This window comes from Passer domesticus, chromosome 5 (genome assembly GCF_036417665.1).
Source record: "Passer domesticus isolate bPasDom1 chromosome 5, bPasDom1.hap1, whole genome shotgun sequence".
Lineage (NCBI taxonomy): Eukaryota > Metazoa > Chordata > Aves > Passeriformes > Passeridae > Passer > Passer domesticus.
Window position 1 is genome coordinate 19165133 of NC_087478.1, and position 15031 is coordinate 19180163.

At 41.0% G+C, this 15031-nt stretch overlaps 1 protein-coding gene and 1 long non-coding RNA gene across 10 annotated transcripts in view; one reads left to right on the forward strand and one right to left on the reverse strand.

Annotated features, from left to right (window-relative positions):
- The window catches only part of LOC135301274 (uncharacterized), a 43233-nt gene extending 39214 nt beyond the window's left edge, over positions 1–4019 (reverse strand). For both annotated transcript variants that reach the window (XR_010363013.1, XR_010363012.1), the window contains exon 1: positions 3542–4019. This is a non-coding gene — a long non-coding RNA (uncharacterized LOC135301274). The remainder of the gene's footprint in view (positions 1–3541) is intronic.
- Positions 4020–6132: 2113 nt separating this feature from the next.
- The window catches only part of ZNF800 (zinc finger protein 800), a 50367-nt gene continuing 41468 nt past the window's right edge, over positions 6133–15031 (forward strand). For 5 of the 8 annotated variants that reach the window (XM_064422223.1, XM_064422225.1, XM_064422217.1 and 2 more), the window contains exons 1-4: positions 6133–6268; positions 6849–6959; positions 9574–9669; positions 12915–13058. In XM_064422223.1, the coding sequence (XP_064278293.1) occupies positions 6899–6959; positions 9574–9669; positions 12915–13058 (301 nt within the window). In that variant the 5' untranslated portion in view covers positions 6133–6268; positions 6849–6898. Of the gene's footprint in view, positions 6269–6359; positions 6522–6848; positions 6960–9573; positions 9670–12914; positions 13059–15031 lie in introns of those variants that run through there. The other 3 variants (XM_064422218.1, XM_064422219.1, XM_064422220.1) reach the window with 3 other exon arrangements.

Genomic DNA, 15031 nt, shown 5'->3' on the forward strand with positions numbered 1-15031 from the left:
ATATGCTGAGTTGGAAGGGATCCATCAGGTCGACTGAGTCTAAATCCTATCTCTGCATATGATACCCCAAGAATCACACCATCTGCATGAGAGTGTTGGCCAAACACTTCCTGAACTGCCAGTCTTGATGCTGTGACCACTTCCTGAGGGAGCTTGTTAGAGTGTCTGACCACCCTCTTGGTGAAAAACTTTCCTGATATCCAACTGAAATCTCCTCCAACTCAGCTTCATGCCATTCTCTCAAGTCCTGTTCACTACTTACAAGAGTGAAGAGATCAGTATCTGTCCCTCCCCTTCCCCTTGTGAGGTTGTTGAAGACCACAATGAGGACTCACCTCAGTCTCCTCCAAGGTGAACAGCCCAAGAGATCTCATCAGCTCCTCATCTGGATTCCCTCTAAGGACCTTCACCATCCTCGTGGCCCCCCTCTGGATGCTTTCTGATAACTCAGCATATTTTTTAAAACATGGTGCCCAAAACTGTCCCCAGCCCTGGAGATGAGGCTGTCCCAGCTCAGAGCAGAGCAGGACAATCCCCTCCCTTGCCTGGCTGCCAATGCTGTGTCTGATGCCCCCAGGACAGGGGTGGCCCTCCTGGCTTCCAGGGCACTGCTGATTCATCCAACTTGCATTGATATCAGGCCCCTTTCTGTGGTGCTGCTTTCCAGCCTCCTGCTCCCCAGCCCGTACATACAACCAGAATTGCCCTGTCTCAGGTGCAGATTCCAGCACTTGTGCTTAAACTTCATACAGTTGGTGATTATCCATCTTTCTAATTTGTTGAGGTCTCTCTACAGGGTCTCTCTGCCCTTGAAGGAGTCTGAATTTCTCTCAGGCTTCTATGTTTAACTTGTTGCAACTTTTAATAATTAATTTGTTTAATATGGAGTTTCTGAATACACAGTTTTCATTAGATGCTTTCAGCAAGGAAATTACATGAAGCCACATCAAATGAGTAAATAGACTAAAAGTGATACATTAAGGAATGCTGGAATGTCTGTATTTGCAGTGAAACACTTTATGACTATGAATTGTGATACTTCTTGATTAGCACATATTATACGTGAGGTCCTTCAGGGTTAATGCAAATTTACCTTCACCTCTGCAAAAAATGAACTCTGTTCAGTGCAGCATCACAGCATTAATTCACTCCGACTTACAATTATTTTCTCCTAGGAAAAATGACTGTGAAGCCAGGTGCTTCATCCAAAATGCATTCCAAATACAGAAAAAATGTTAGTGGTCATAGCATATGAGGAAAAGTTCAGTAATCAAATCTTACAGCTCTTAGATGTATAAACAGATGGCAAGGCATCTCAGCAGGTGTTACTGCCAGCCCTTTGGCAAGACAAAAACCTCTCAGTGGATACTAAACCTACTATCACAACTGTTTGAGATAAAACTTCAATATCCTCTACCAAAAATATACCTCCCTTGCTAGAATACTTCATATATTTTGAAAGCACAGTCCAGTCACTAAGAGAAACTGTTCTGAATTTTGCATTTTTAAAAGCCATATTCACAATCCAGAAACAATTAAAAAATAATTTGATCATCAAGTTGTAACAGAAGACTTACTTCAAACTTCTCACCATCTCCACATCATCTAAGAGACAATGAATAAATAAAGATTCTGCTCCAAAATCTGCTGGTTATGTTCAGAACATTAGCCAGAGAATGAAAGCTAAACTCAAACCCCCTCCCCTAATAATATATTTTATGCCTAGAATTTACATGAAATGCATTAAAAATATTTTCATCCTTACCTTTGTTGTATGCAAATGCATCCTGTACATTTTACACTGTATCCAGTTTCATTGTGAATTTCCATGTTCCCTGGATACAAGCTAATTATGGATTGTATGAAGAATTATGTATTGTTCTAAAAATCTTTTTCCTTTTAATTGAATCTTATCTACATATGACAAAAAGAAAGTTATTATAAATTTCAATTATTGTTCATAGTTTACAGAGGAATATTCTATTTTTCAAAGTCAGGCAACATCATATGCTTGCTCTTTTTACACACAATGAAACTCAAATTGGATTCAAGTTCCAGTTTAACCTCTTGGATGAACAACTGCAGCACTGTATTGTGAAGTGAGCTGTACTAGAATCTTTCCTAGCCTGATCCAAAATTCTCTTATTCAATGGCTGAAAGGACTCCACCCTGCAAGCACCCTCATGAAGGCACCTTCTGCTAGGTCAGGTGGAACTACCTGATCTGAGCTGGCAGCTTTTATCAGTCCCAGAGACGCCTTGCACATAACTGGCTGACTGGTCAAAATTTGGGTGTGGTTGCTTGCCCATGTTACTAATTAGTTACACTGTAAACTACCTGAGAAGTTAAACAGCAATGTATAGATTAGGGTCTCCCACCCACAACGAGGTTACAAGGTCAACTACATTACTAAGATTTACACATTCATGCAACAGTGCACATTTAAGGTCTTCCTTAAGTTATGAACACAAAGTTCACACAAAGTTATGGAACAGAAAAGTTATGAACATTTCTTTAAGATAGAATAAGATTTCAGTTGCTGTTTGGCCATCTTCCAAAAATATGCACTTTCACCTCCCAAAAAATACAGTAACAGAGACCCTGACCTTAGCTGGAATTTCTAAAATTGGAGAGGGCACATTTTGTATAACCCATGTCATTGTCTTTTATGATGAAATGAGTGGCTAAAACTAGCAAATGTCTGACATACTGGAGGACAGGGTTGCTCTGTGAGGACACCTTCAGCAAGCTGGAGAATGTCCTGACAGGACAAAGCTTTGCACCTAGGGCAAAAACCCCCTGGCACTGGTATAGGCTGAGGACTGACTAGTGAGACAGCAGCTCTGCAAATAGAACCTGTGGGTCCCAGTTAAAAACTGAAATGAGGATCAACACTGCAACTTCGGGTAATTAGCACTAACCACGACACCGTGCCCCGACAACAACACAGCGGGTGAAGGGAGATGGTAGATGGTTATTCTCTAGTTGCCATTTGTGAAGCCATATCTGCAACACTGTGTCCAGTTTGGGCTCCCAAGTATACAAGTAATACTTAGAATATCAAAAGTATCTAGAAGAATGTAACCAACGTGATTCCAGGTGTTGGAGCATGGGACCGAGGGAGAGGCTAAATGAACTTGTCTTCATCTTGAAGAGAACATTGAGAGGACACAATCTCAATGCTTCACTGAATGGGGGGCTATTAAGAAGAAGGAATTTTTCACTTTTTTGGAGGTGAATGGGAAAAGGGCAAGAAAAAACGGCCATTGGCATTGTCTGGATGCCAGTTGCCCTCCAAAGCTGCTCTATCCTTTCCCTCCTCAGCTGTACAGGGGAGGGAAAAAATAACAAAATCTCACGAGTTGAGGTAAGGATGGGGAGAGATCTGTCAGTGTCATGGGCAAAACAGACCCAGCCTGGAGAAATCAATTGAACACAATCAAAATTAGAGTAGGACAATGAGGAGTAAAACGAATTTTAAAAACACATTTTCCCCACTTCTCCCTCCTCCCAGGGATTAACTTTATTCCCAAATCTTTACCTCCTCCCCAGCAGTGGTGCACAGGGACAGGTGGTTATTATTGTTATGGTCAGTTCATCACATAATTTCTGCTGCTGCTTCTTTCTCAGGGACAGGAGTCCTTCCCATAGGCTGCAGTTCTTCATTAACTGCTTCATCGTAGGTCCTTTCTTTCAACAGAGGGGAAATCCTTCAGGAACAAACTGTTCCAGCATGGGTCCCCCATAGGATCACAAGTCCTGAGAGCAAACCTCCTCTAGCGTGGGCTCATTTCTCCACAGGTCCTTCCAGGAACCTGCCAGGGTGAGCTTCCCACAGGGTCACAGCCTCCTTTGGACATCCACCTGCTCCGGTGTGGGGTCCTCCAGGGGCTGCAGGTGGATCTCTGCTCTCCCATGGACCTCCAGGGGCTGCCGGTGGATCTCTGCTCTCCCATGGACCTCCAGGGGCTGCAGGTGGATCTCTGCTCCCCCATGGATCCCCAGGGGCTGCAGGTGGATCTCTGCTCCCCCATGGATCCCCATGGGCTGCAGGGGCACAGCTGCCTCCCATGGCCTGCACCACAGGCTGCAGGGAAATTCCAGCTCTGGGGCCTGAGCACCTCCTCTCTCCCCATCTTCCTTCACTGACCTTGGTGCCTGCAGGGCTGTTTCTCTAACATATTCTCACTCCTCTCTTCTCTGGCCACAGTTACTTCTGTGCAGTAACTTTTTTTCTTAAACATGTTATCACAGAGGCTTTACCACTGTCAATGACTAACTCAGCCTTGACCAGTGGTGGGTCCATCTTGGAGCTGGCATTAGCTCTGCAACATGAGGGAAGCTTCCAGAAGCTTCTGTCACTAGCAAAATCTTGACATGCAAGCATAATATAGGGCACAAGCTGCAAAAAGAGAAACTTTCATTGGATTAGAAGAAGGAAAAAAGTCCTGTTGAGAGTGGCTAAACACAGAAACCCGAATACAGCCAAAAGATTCTAAATTTCCATTGCTGGCTTATGATTTGCGTGTTGATTTTTCCTTTCCTACTTTTTGATCACTGAGTAAGATTGTATTGGTGACACAGCTACTCATGCTCATAGTAAATGTCCAAGATGCAAAGTTAAACTGCTATAACCCTGTTGTTTCAATATTCATTCAATATGATTCAGTGTCATCAGTGAGAATGTAAGATCATCTTTGAGCCTGATTCCCATGTCTCCTGGGAGGTGGGGAATGTTAATTCTCTAAGTTCAGTACTTCTCAGGCTAGTATAACAGTCAGTAGGCTGTTGTGCAGAACTAGAGCTGGCAGCTCTGTTCATTGCACTGTTACCCACGAGCTTTACAGCTTTATCCAAGTGTCCTCTACATAGGCTGAACACAGCTGCAGGGCTGGCAGAGACTATGCCTCTTCCACTGTGTGTCTAAAGCACAGCAGAGCTCAGGATGTAGCTAAACTCAAGGGGAAAGCACCTCTGGACATACACAATGACTTGTGTTTGGTTGTCTGACACAAAGGTTTCAATTGAGTTCTGCTGTTCCTCAGAGTTAAGATGCTATTTGGCACTCAGCTGTTTGAACTGTTCTGTGTCACTTAAGGGGTTTCCAGTTTATTAACCAAAATCCAAATGCAACTGATGGTTTGAATTTAGTCTCATGTTGCTTTGGAAAAAGAAGACTTATTGATAACATCAATGTCTGTATTTTAAAAGAAGACATTTTTGTGTACAAGTTGATGGTCACAGATGGTAAGGTCTCTCCATGTCTGATTTGAGCAAGTGTGAGACATCTAACTGTTGCACAGACTGTGACTTAGAATTTCGTCTCAAACCATCAGTCCTATCTCCATTAAGTGATGCTATTACAAGCCAAAGCTTCACAGATTGTTTTTGTGTTAGTGCCATCACTACACATTTTTTCCTGTGATGATGTACTTACTCCTGACATTACCTTACAGATTTTTCTTTAACAGCAGAAGCCGTTCCTTAAGTCTATAAAGACTTAATCTTACCCTTTCCTTTGGCAAAGGAACCTATTCAACAACCCGAGGTGCCTACAGAAACGCACTAAGACAGCACAGGACTGAACAGGACCCTGTGGAAACGTATCTGGAGACACCGGCTGCCCTGCCACTCACTGCACTACAGCGACGTCCTGTAGCCCGTATTTGGCAAAGACATCACACAATTCTCTCTCAGAACACGAGTTTTTCCTCCAAGTGTTCAAAACAGTAATCTACGCTTTTCCTTGGTAGGTCTATTAGAACAGCCAGTGGTTTGGTTCATAGTTTTTCACACTGTAGTAGCGCAGACCAGGCTGAAAGGGGGCAGAGATGCCAGCCCCAGGGATGTTGGCTGCTCCCACGCGCGTCCTGGCACCGGTGCCCCGGGCAGCGCTGCGCTCCACCGGCGTGCGCGGCGGTCAGCGCGGGCCTTTCTCCCCGCCGGGACAAAGACGGCGCCGGTTCCCGCGCTCTCGGCCCGCGGGTCGGTCCCGTGGCGGGCGCTGCGCCCCAGCCCGCGGGCCGGGGCTGCGGCCGCGTCCCGCACAGCCCCGCGGGCCGCGCCGGGCCACGGCGGCCGCCGCCCGGCACCTGTGCGGCCAGGCCGGGGAGCGGCGCCTGCGCACTGCGCGGGCTCGCGCCGCCAGGACCGCAGTCACTTCCTGCCCCCGTGCCCATCCGGCTCCGGGGTCAGCGGCCGCCGCTCTGGCGGGACAGGGGCGAATAAAGTTTAATTCGGGGAGGGGGAAGCCGCCCGTCCTCTCCAGGTAGGGCCGGCCCGCGCACCCGCCCGTCGCGCCCGCCCCGTCCCGGCGCCGGCGCCCGCTGTCACCTGCGGCCGCGCGCCCCTCCCGCCCGGCCGCGCGTGGCGGGCGCGCCCCGCTCCGGCTGCGGCAGCGCCGCGGAGCGCCCGGCCCGGCGGCGGGCGCGCTGCTGCCCCGGGCTGTCGGGAGCGCGGCTTTCCCCACGGGACCCCGGGGACGCCGTCCCATCGGAGGGGCTGCGGGACGAGGCTGCGAGGTGGGGACGGAACGCGGCGGGGCCGTCACGGAGGGGGCGCGGGGCCGTGCGGCCGGGCCGGGCCGGGCCGGGCTCGGCGGGGAGGGCGGCGGCCTGGGGCTCGCCCCGGCGGCCGAGGCGCAGGTGGCGGCGGGGCGGGAGCGGGGCCGTGCTCGCCGCGGCCGCTGCAGAGGGCGTCGTGGGACCTGCCGACAACAATGGGACTCTCTCCTGCGCCAGGGGTGCCGCTGCCTCCGGCCTGCCCGGCCGTGGGAAGTGGGTGTGCGGGGTTGGCGCGCTCCTGAGCCGCTTGTGCTTCGGCGGTGACTGCTAGTTTGCTTATTTTAGCAGAAACGGGCTGCTGGATGTAGAAGGAAAGTAAGTCGTGCGCACGGAAAATGCCTCTAAGGGACAAGTGTTGTCAGACTGACCACCATCACCATGGATGCTGTGAACCAGGTACAGTGGCGTGTGGTGCTTCGGCTGTTTTGCATGTCTCCTTCTTTGAAAGCTTGCAGGAACTTCTGTGAGGATGCGAATGTATATCATTAGTGTCAGCTCTAAGTATAAAAAGTCTCTGCATTTTGTTTGGAAATAGGTTTTTTTTTTCTATCCTTAAACTGTCACCTTGAAATCATTTCAGGAAGAGAGTATTTTAGTTCCTGCATGTGGGATAATGCTCAGGCCACCACATGGGTGTTGTATGAAATGAGCAGAGGAATGCAAGAGCTCATATAAAACAACTGATCGTTTTGTTTCCAAAAAGTGCAGTGTTCTCATGGTTTTTTTGTAAAATGGTGTTTCTGGCAATTATTTGCATTTGTTGTTTATATTTTTACTCTGTCTTCTCTGTTGAACTCTGGTGACATTGAAAATCTTAGTCTCAGAGGAGAAAAATCCCACCTGGAACATCTTTACATTCCATGCCTGAGTGATGTGAAAGATGCCATCAGTAGAAACTGTGATGAATATTCTGAACGTTCAGCCAACCCGTCAGATGCTTTTGTAATTAATCTGCTTATTATTATAATTAGGATTTTAAAAGACTATTTTGTTTCTTTTTGCCTTGTTGTGGAGTTTATTTGGATGCTTTCACTTGTGTTTTTGAAAGAAAGGTGCTATTTGGATGCTTTCACTTCTGTTTTGAGAAGAAAGTCATCAGTTTGGGGAATTAACAGATGAAAATGTGACACAGTGACTTTGATTATGCCCCTTTAGTAAAATGTAATTTGAGAGTAGATATTGTTCAGTTAGTAGAAACATTTCTTTGTGTTGACGATGAAATGGCTTTGAGTTGTTCTAGTGCTTTAAAAACACTAAAGTATTTTTCTTGCCTGACAAATTAAACAGTGATGTGTTAGGTCTGCTTCACCTGTGTTACTCCTGTTGCTGTCACTTAGTGTTGTACATGCATATTAGAGGCTGTATACAAACCAAAATGTTTTGTTTTGAAGTGTAGGGATTAGGGTAGTAGAATACAATATGCCATTGTGTTAGAGATCCCCAACTGATTAGCTAATTCGTCATGGTTGTTATGTGTTTGTATTTATAATAATATATTATGGGACCAGGATAGTTGGGTGGAATGTTCATTCTGTTGTCCTTTTTTACAGTGCTTTGTTTTCTGATGTTCTTTTCAGTTAGAATTTATTTATAACCTTTTAGCTCAACATTCCTGTCAAAATTTGTTTAGTCTTTTTGCACTTATTATCTCTAAATAGTTTTATACTGTGCCTCAACTGGCCTTTATAAAAAAAAATTTGTTAGAGATCTACATTTGGAAAATAAAACCTTACAGTGGGGTTAAAATCAAACCAAATGGTTAAGGTAGGAGCCAGTTTATGAAGTGCAAGGCTGGCTGTTTAGTCAATAAGAAATATAAAATAAGAACTAACTAATGATTTTGCAAACACATGCTTCAAGAAGTGTTCTTATTCTTGTAAATTTGGGTTCCCTCTGGGCCATATCTATATACAGCAATGGAATGCTATTAATTTTCACGTGCATACATACTGAATATTGGAATTGCTAAAAATTCTGATTAATATATGTATTAGTTTCAATAGCTTTTGCAAAGAATGTGTGCTGGTGGTGGAGAGAGATGGGGAAGACTGATTTGGTGATCAGAATCCAGTTTTATTGGGTGATGCAAATGCTTATATACTGTTTAAGGGAGACTAGTAACGTGTACTACAGTGATTAGGTTAAAGTCACATACACAAACTTTTGCATATAACAACATCTCTTGCTTGCAGAGTTTAGTGGGGTTTCCTTTTTCTGGTAAGCCTGTTTGATTAAATTTTCTTGCAATCTATGTCTAATTTTCAAAGTTCTGTTTGCTTTTGCCAAGGCATCCTGTTACCAAATCTCTTATGTTAGCCAGGTCGAAAGTCCATCATCTGTCTTGTGTCCCCCAACACTCCAACAAATATGATATGGAAAGAAACATCAGAAATAAAGTATTCCCTCAGCAGTTTTATTTGAGCATGAAGAGTTTATTGAATGTAGCTTTTGTGGTTAAAAATACTGTGATAGGTTTTTTTGGTATATGCTATGTAGCTATGCTTGTGCTTTTTTCTGATCATTGCTACTTTAAATTTGGCTTCTTTGTTCAGGTGCATACTGGCAATATTGAAGTCATGTAGTGTGCTGTGAAGTATTTGGTAATGGTAGTAATACAGTATTTGGTAATGCTGTTTTGTACATGTTATTTGGTTTTAGCAATGGAAGTCAAGTGGATTGTTCTGGGGAATTACTTTAATTGATGGACATTTCTAGCGAGTTAATTTGGTGTTATATATTTATATGTTTCTATGGTTTTTTACATGTAGCTTTGAATACAGACATAAAAAGTTACCAAAAGGACAGCAAACTCTCAGAAGGTGTCATAGCTGGGAAATTCAGTGTTGACTTTTTTAAAATTCAATATAAGTGAAAAGTTTAGAGTAAGGCTACTTTTACTGTAGTCCTGGCTGTTCATTGTAGCTAGTTTACTGTATGTATGGAAGATTCCTAAATTACGAAAATTTCCTGAGTGTTTTCTAATGGCTTATTATCCTTTTATATATTTCAGTGCGTCTGTTGGAACCTGGTGATCCTCCGTTATTGCAGCAGCCTCTGCAAACATCAAAATCTGGTATTCAACAAATCATTGAGTGTTTTCGATCAGGTAGGAGACCATGCCTGACCCCGAGGAAGCTCAGCTTGTTAAAAGAGTTATGTTTATTCAGTGTATAAAATAACAGCACCTGACTTTATGCATATTTGCAAAATATTTGTACAATTTTGGAATCAGGTATTCCTCTAATAAGGGTTTTCACAGAAAGTAATGAAGATACAGATCTTGCTGTATAGTTACACTTCAAAAACCTTAAAAATTAAGTTTGTTGTTCTGCCTTGTGTCATTTCTGCTGCTAATACAATGAGTTTATCATAAAACTCCTGAGGTGAAGAAAAAACTTAATCTTGAATATCTTAAATTGCTTAATCATATTACTTTTAAGGTGTTCTTTGGTTGATTTTGGGAGTTGCAATACATAGCAATGAACAGCTAAGCATTTGGGGAGGCATGCTGGGGAAGATTGAAACCTTCAATGTTTTCAAACTGTTTCTACACTTCTGATGTGGCAAGAAGTGCCACATTTTACTTTCATTTTACTTTACAAACATTTTACTTTCACAACTCTTGGTCTTTAGTGCTACTATCTATGCATTTCTAGATTTTTTTTTCCCGTAGATCTTTTAAGTATGTGAAATGTGCCATGTATAAAACACTGCTGCTGTGCAATAAGATGCATGTCTGGTCTGACTCTTGTAAATGGGCACAGTATTTAAGTTGTCCACTAGCGTTTCAATAACTTAATACAAAAACAGGATTTGTGATTATTCATTAGTAACCCTTTTAAGTTTGCTTGAGGCCTCAGAGATGTGTGACAGGCTTCTTTTGCTTGAAGCAGATTAATGGAATATCTACTGGTACTAGCACAAACTAGTTGCAGGTGCTTTGTCTCTGAGATACTTCCAGATCGTCCTCACTGGCAGGTGTTAAATTGATAGCTTACTTTGATATCATCAGTCACCTGCATCAGGGAGGTTGGACAGAAGGCAGGAGGACTTAGACAAAGATTTTAATGGCTAGTTTTGAACAAGCAACATTTCATTATGGAAAGAGAGTATTTGATTCTTGTGGTAAAGGAATAGAAATTTAAGACGGAGTATTGTACATAACTGTTTAAGGAATTTTATCAAAAGCTTCTGTAATTCAAAGCATTAAGAATAAAAAGTGAATTTTTTTTTTTCTAAAAAAGAAACTGGTTGCAAAAGGCATAAATTTTGGAATTTCTGATAGAGGTATTTATGATTGGTGTTCTCTACCAATTTATTGTGACTTTGATGTTATTCTAGCATCAACATTTAAAAATGTTAACAGAGTTCGACAAGATATCACCTGCATTACCATCACAATATACAATTAGATGTAACTACAAAATAGAGAAGACTTCAGTAAGTTAAATTTTTTTGCTGTTTTGAGAAGTTTCTGAATGTCTGCAGTTTATTTCAAAAGGACGAGTTATTTTTTTCACTCTCATCTGTGAAAAGTTTCGCAGATGCATAAGGATGATTTGAAGCCAGAAGGACTACCATGTCATATAGTATGATTTCCAATGTGTCATAAATCCTTTAATCTCATCCAGTAATTCTTAAATCCAGTAATTTGTATTGGAAAAAAAATATTTCAGTCCTGAACAGGGACTCAATATAACAGGGAATGAGGAACCTGTATGTCCCTTGGCTGGGTAGTAATGGAGAATTTTTTTTTTTTGAGAATCAGGCTTGTGGCTAGGGCATGCATGAACAGCATGGAATTTTATCTACATGGAGCATCTTCATTTTTGTTCAGCTGGATTTTCTTTATATGCAGAAATTCAAATGTTGGTGAGATCAGAGTAAACAACTTGCCTTTGGGGGGAACTCTGTACAATTTTTATTTGTTGCTATATCTAAATATAGTAGTATATATAGTAGTAAATCTAGTTTGGTAGTCTGTAAAAATGCAGGTCAAGTGAGGGTGAAGTTAGTAACACTCAAAGAAAGAGCAGTGGATATGGCTTGGGAAGGCATAGGAGGGGACAGAAACTGGTAGCCTCAGATGGCCAAGTTTGGATACCACTTTTAAGGAACTGTTGAAGAAGACACTGCTGTGCTGAAACTCAGATTTAGAAAGCTTTATTGCACCAAGAAATAAGTTTTCACGGTAAGACCCATTTCTACTGAAGAACTATTGCCTATTATGAATTTTTTAATATTTGAAAATTTTAATTTAGAAAATAGCTCTGCAGTGTGTTTGAACTTTGAAAGGAATTCTTAACAGAAGTGTGATGAGATGACAGAACACTTGACCTTGTAGTTCAGCTTGAAGAACGTCTTGCTGCTGCTTTTCCGTAGGTGTTTGATATTATTTATTGATGGTCCAGGTCATTATATTTTTCCTTGTTTGATTAGTTTTGAATATTTAAATTCTAAGAAAAATAAAGATAGGTAAAATAGCTGAATTTGGGTAGTTAGTGCTCCTTTTCTAATTTGGAGTGGGTAAGCATCATTTAGTAATCTCTTGGTAATTTTAGTCCTTACATTCATAATTTTCATGAAATGAGAAATTAAGGACTAAAAGTAAAAAAAGAGCAGGAGCTGGAATACTTCAACAGTGCTAGATCTAACTATCTTTATATACAATGCATAATAGTCTGGAAAGCTGGCACATTTTATCACATTCTATGTTTTAATAGAGATCTTTCAGATTTAAATTGTATCTATTTTCCTTTATTCAGGCTGAAAATATGCCTACATTTCTACTATCTCGTCTAAGTATCATCATCTTAGACTTGGGTCAGATATCTAAGTGTAGTAACATTTCTTGACCTGTTAGTTATTCTCTTTGATCTATTCAGTCCTTTAGCTTTTTGCTTTACCAGGTGCCATTTCTATACGAAATAGCTGTGTGTGTCTTGTTTTGATAGCACTGTAGGATAACCCTAAAGAAAAAAATACTACAGGCTTCTTTAAATGCTCTAGGTGCTTATTCTTTCCTAATGGGCAATTGTATTACAACAACCAAATATCGTAGTAAGAACTCTTCCCTAATGTTAGATGTTAGTTCTCATTGTAAATCATTGTACTTTCTCTGTAAACTGTGATGTGTGTAATCCTTGAGGGTTTTTTTCATCCCAGTCTTGTCTTCATAGTGAAACTTGGAACATGTGTCATAAACTTCCAGTACAAATGAAGTAGCACTACCAAAAGATAAAATGCTGTTGTAATTATTCATGGTCTAAAATGTTTCCACTTTCATGGGATGATGTGAATTAAGAAATGAACAGAAAGCCTTTCATAAGTGTAATATTTATTTTATTACAGGAACGAAACAACTTAAACATATCTTGTTAAGAGATGTGGACACCATTTTTGAGTGTAAATTGTGCCGGAGTCTCTTCAGAGGATTACCAAATTTAATTACTCATAAAAAGTTTTATTGTCCTCCAAGTCTTCAGATGGATGATAGTAAGTCTTATTAATTTCAATGTTTAATTAAGCTATGTGAAGTTGAAAAATTTGTCTTTCATTACTATTTACACAAATATACCTGAAACAAAATGCAAAAATCCAAGATGGATCTAAATTTCTGTAGTAATGTATGTAGATCACTTTTATGTTATTGAAGGAGCTACAGTAATGACAGTAATGACTTCATATGAACTAACAACCAAGAGCCATGCCAATATCATAAATAGATAGCTAGTTTATACATCTAGCCTTTAATTAAATGTCACTCTTTAACACTTTTTATTCCTTCTTCCCCTTTTTGTTTCCCATCTGTCCTTTATTGTGAAAGATACCAAAAGCATGTCAAAGGACTGGGAAGTGAATCTCACAGAAGACAGTGACTCTAACAGGCTGTTTCAGTTTTAGGCCATCATATCTCTGATGAATTTTGGCTGCTCCTGTGAAGTGACCTGGGTCAATCCTTAATATTCTCCTGTACTGAGAGAATACAGTGCTTGTGTCATGGACGCAGTCATTTGGTTTTAGTCAGTATGAAACACAGACTAAAAGTTTACCCTTTTTTTTAAGGATCTGTGCTTGAATAATGCTGTCTCTTCTCCCCTGCTTCACTTCACTGTATGCTGCATTAGCATATCCTATGTGATCATGCCTAGCCCAACATCTTTGTTGTGGAAAATGAGCTTTATTACTAAAAGAAGTTACTTAAATGATGAGAAAAAAGCTAAGAACTATATTTTTTGTGGAAAAAAAAAGTTATTACAGTCTCATTACAGTGATGATTTTTTGTTAATCTGAGTAAAGTTGATTAATTTGGAAATGTGTCAGCATTCAAAAGTGTTTGTAAAGCTAATTATCTTGATCTCTTCTCTAGATCAGTATAGGTGCAATGAGGATTTTTCTTTCCTAATTAATGCCTTCCTGCCTCAATATTTCAGAATTAGGAACAGAGATATGCTTTGATTGTTTTTGCACATGGTGTCAGCTGAAAGGAGAAGGTGAAAAGGCTGGTACTTAAATGAGCTTGCTTGGCCAGTTAGAGAGTCACAGAGCTTCCCTGTGACACGGGGTGACTTGTAGTTTCAAAGCAAGGTTAGAAGTGCATGTGACTTTAGATGTAATAGTTTCTAAACAAAGTAAGATTACCCTGAGCAAAGACTTAATATCCAGCTCCTGGCATTCTAGCCTTCATTTAACTTTCTGATTAACTGTCTTATGTTAATATGAAATAACATGCAACTGACATACAAATAAAATAACTTCCACTGTTCACTATGAGAAGAGCAAATAAAAGGAATAATACTACACAATCTGAATAAAACTGTTTAAGTACTTGTGCTGTATATAAAATTGAGTATAGTTATTGAACTAAGTGGGAGTTTTTTCAATAAATAAAAGATAGTGAACAAAAGGCGGGAATCAAAGTTCAGCACACCATGGTGAAAAATTTATGCACTCAATATCCTAATGAAGCAGTCTTAAAAGGTGCTATAAAATCGAAAGGAATTTTTACTCTTGGTAAAAACTGTATAGATAGGCTCATTTGAAACTGACTGTAAAAGCTGTTAAGAATTCAGTGTTAAAAAAATGGGTTTGGAGCAACAAAACAGCTTATTTTTTGTACTGACACTTTCCATGTATTGTTGGGTGTGTGGAAGGAATAACTCTCACTGTGGGTTTTTAATTAGCTGTTACCAGGACTCACATCTTTAAAATTATCCACAATAATTTGAACTGTGTCATCTCAGTGCCTCACCTTTTTGGTGTAGGACCCCAGCTTCCTGGTTTTGCCATTGCGGATGCTTCGACTGTCACACTGGGAACTAGAGCACTGAACTAATTTGGCATTAAAGAGAGAATATTACTGAGACCTGTAAAATATTATCTACTTATATCTTTATGCAATGCTCAGGTTACACAGATGTTTCATCTTTGGTAAGGATTGTTCAGAATTCACAGAGAAGAGCTTATTT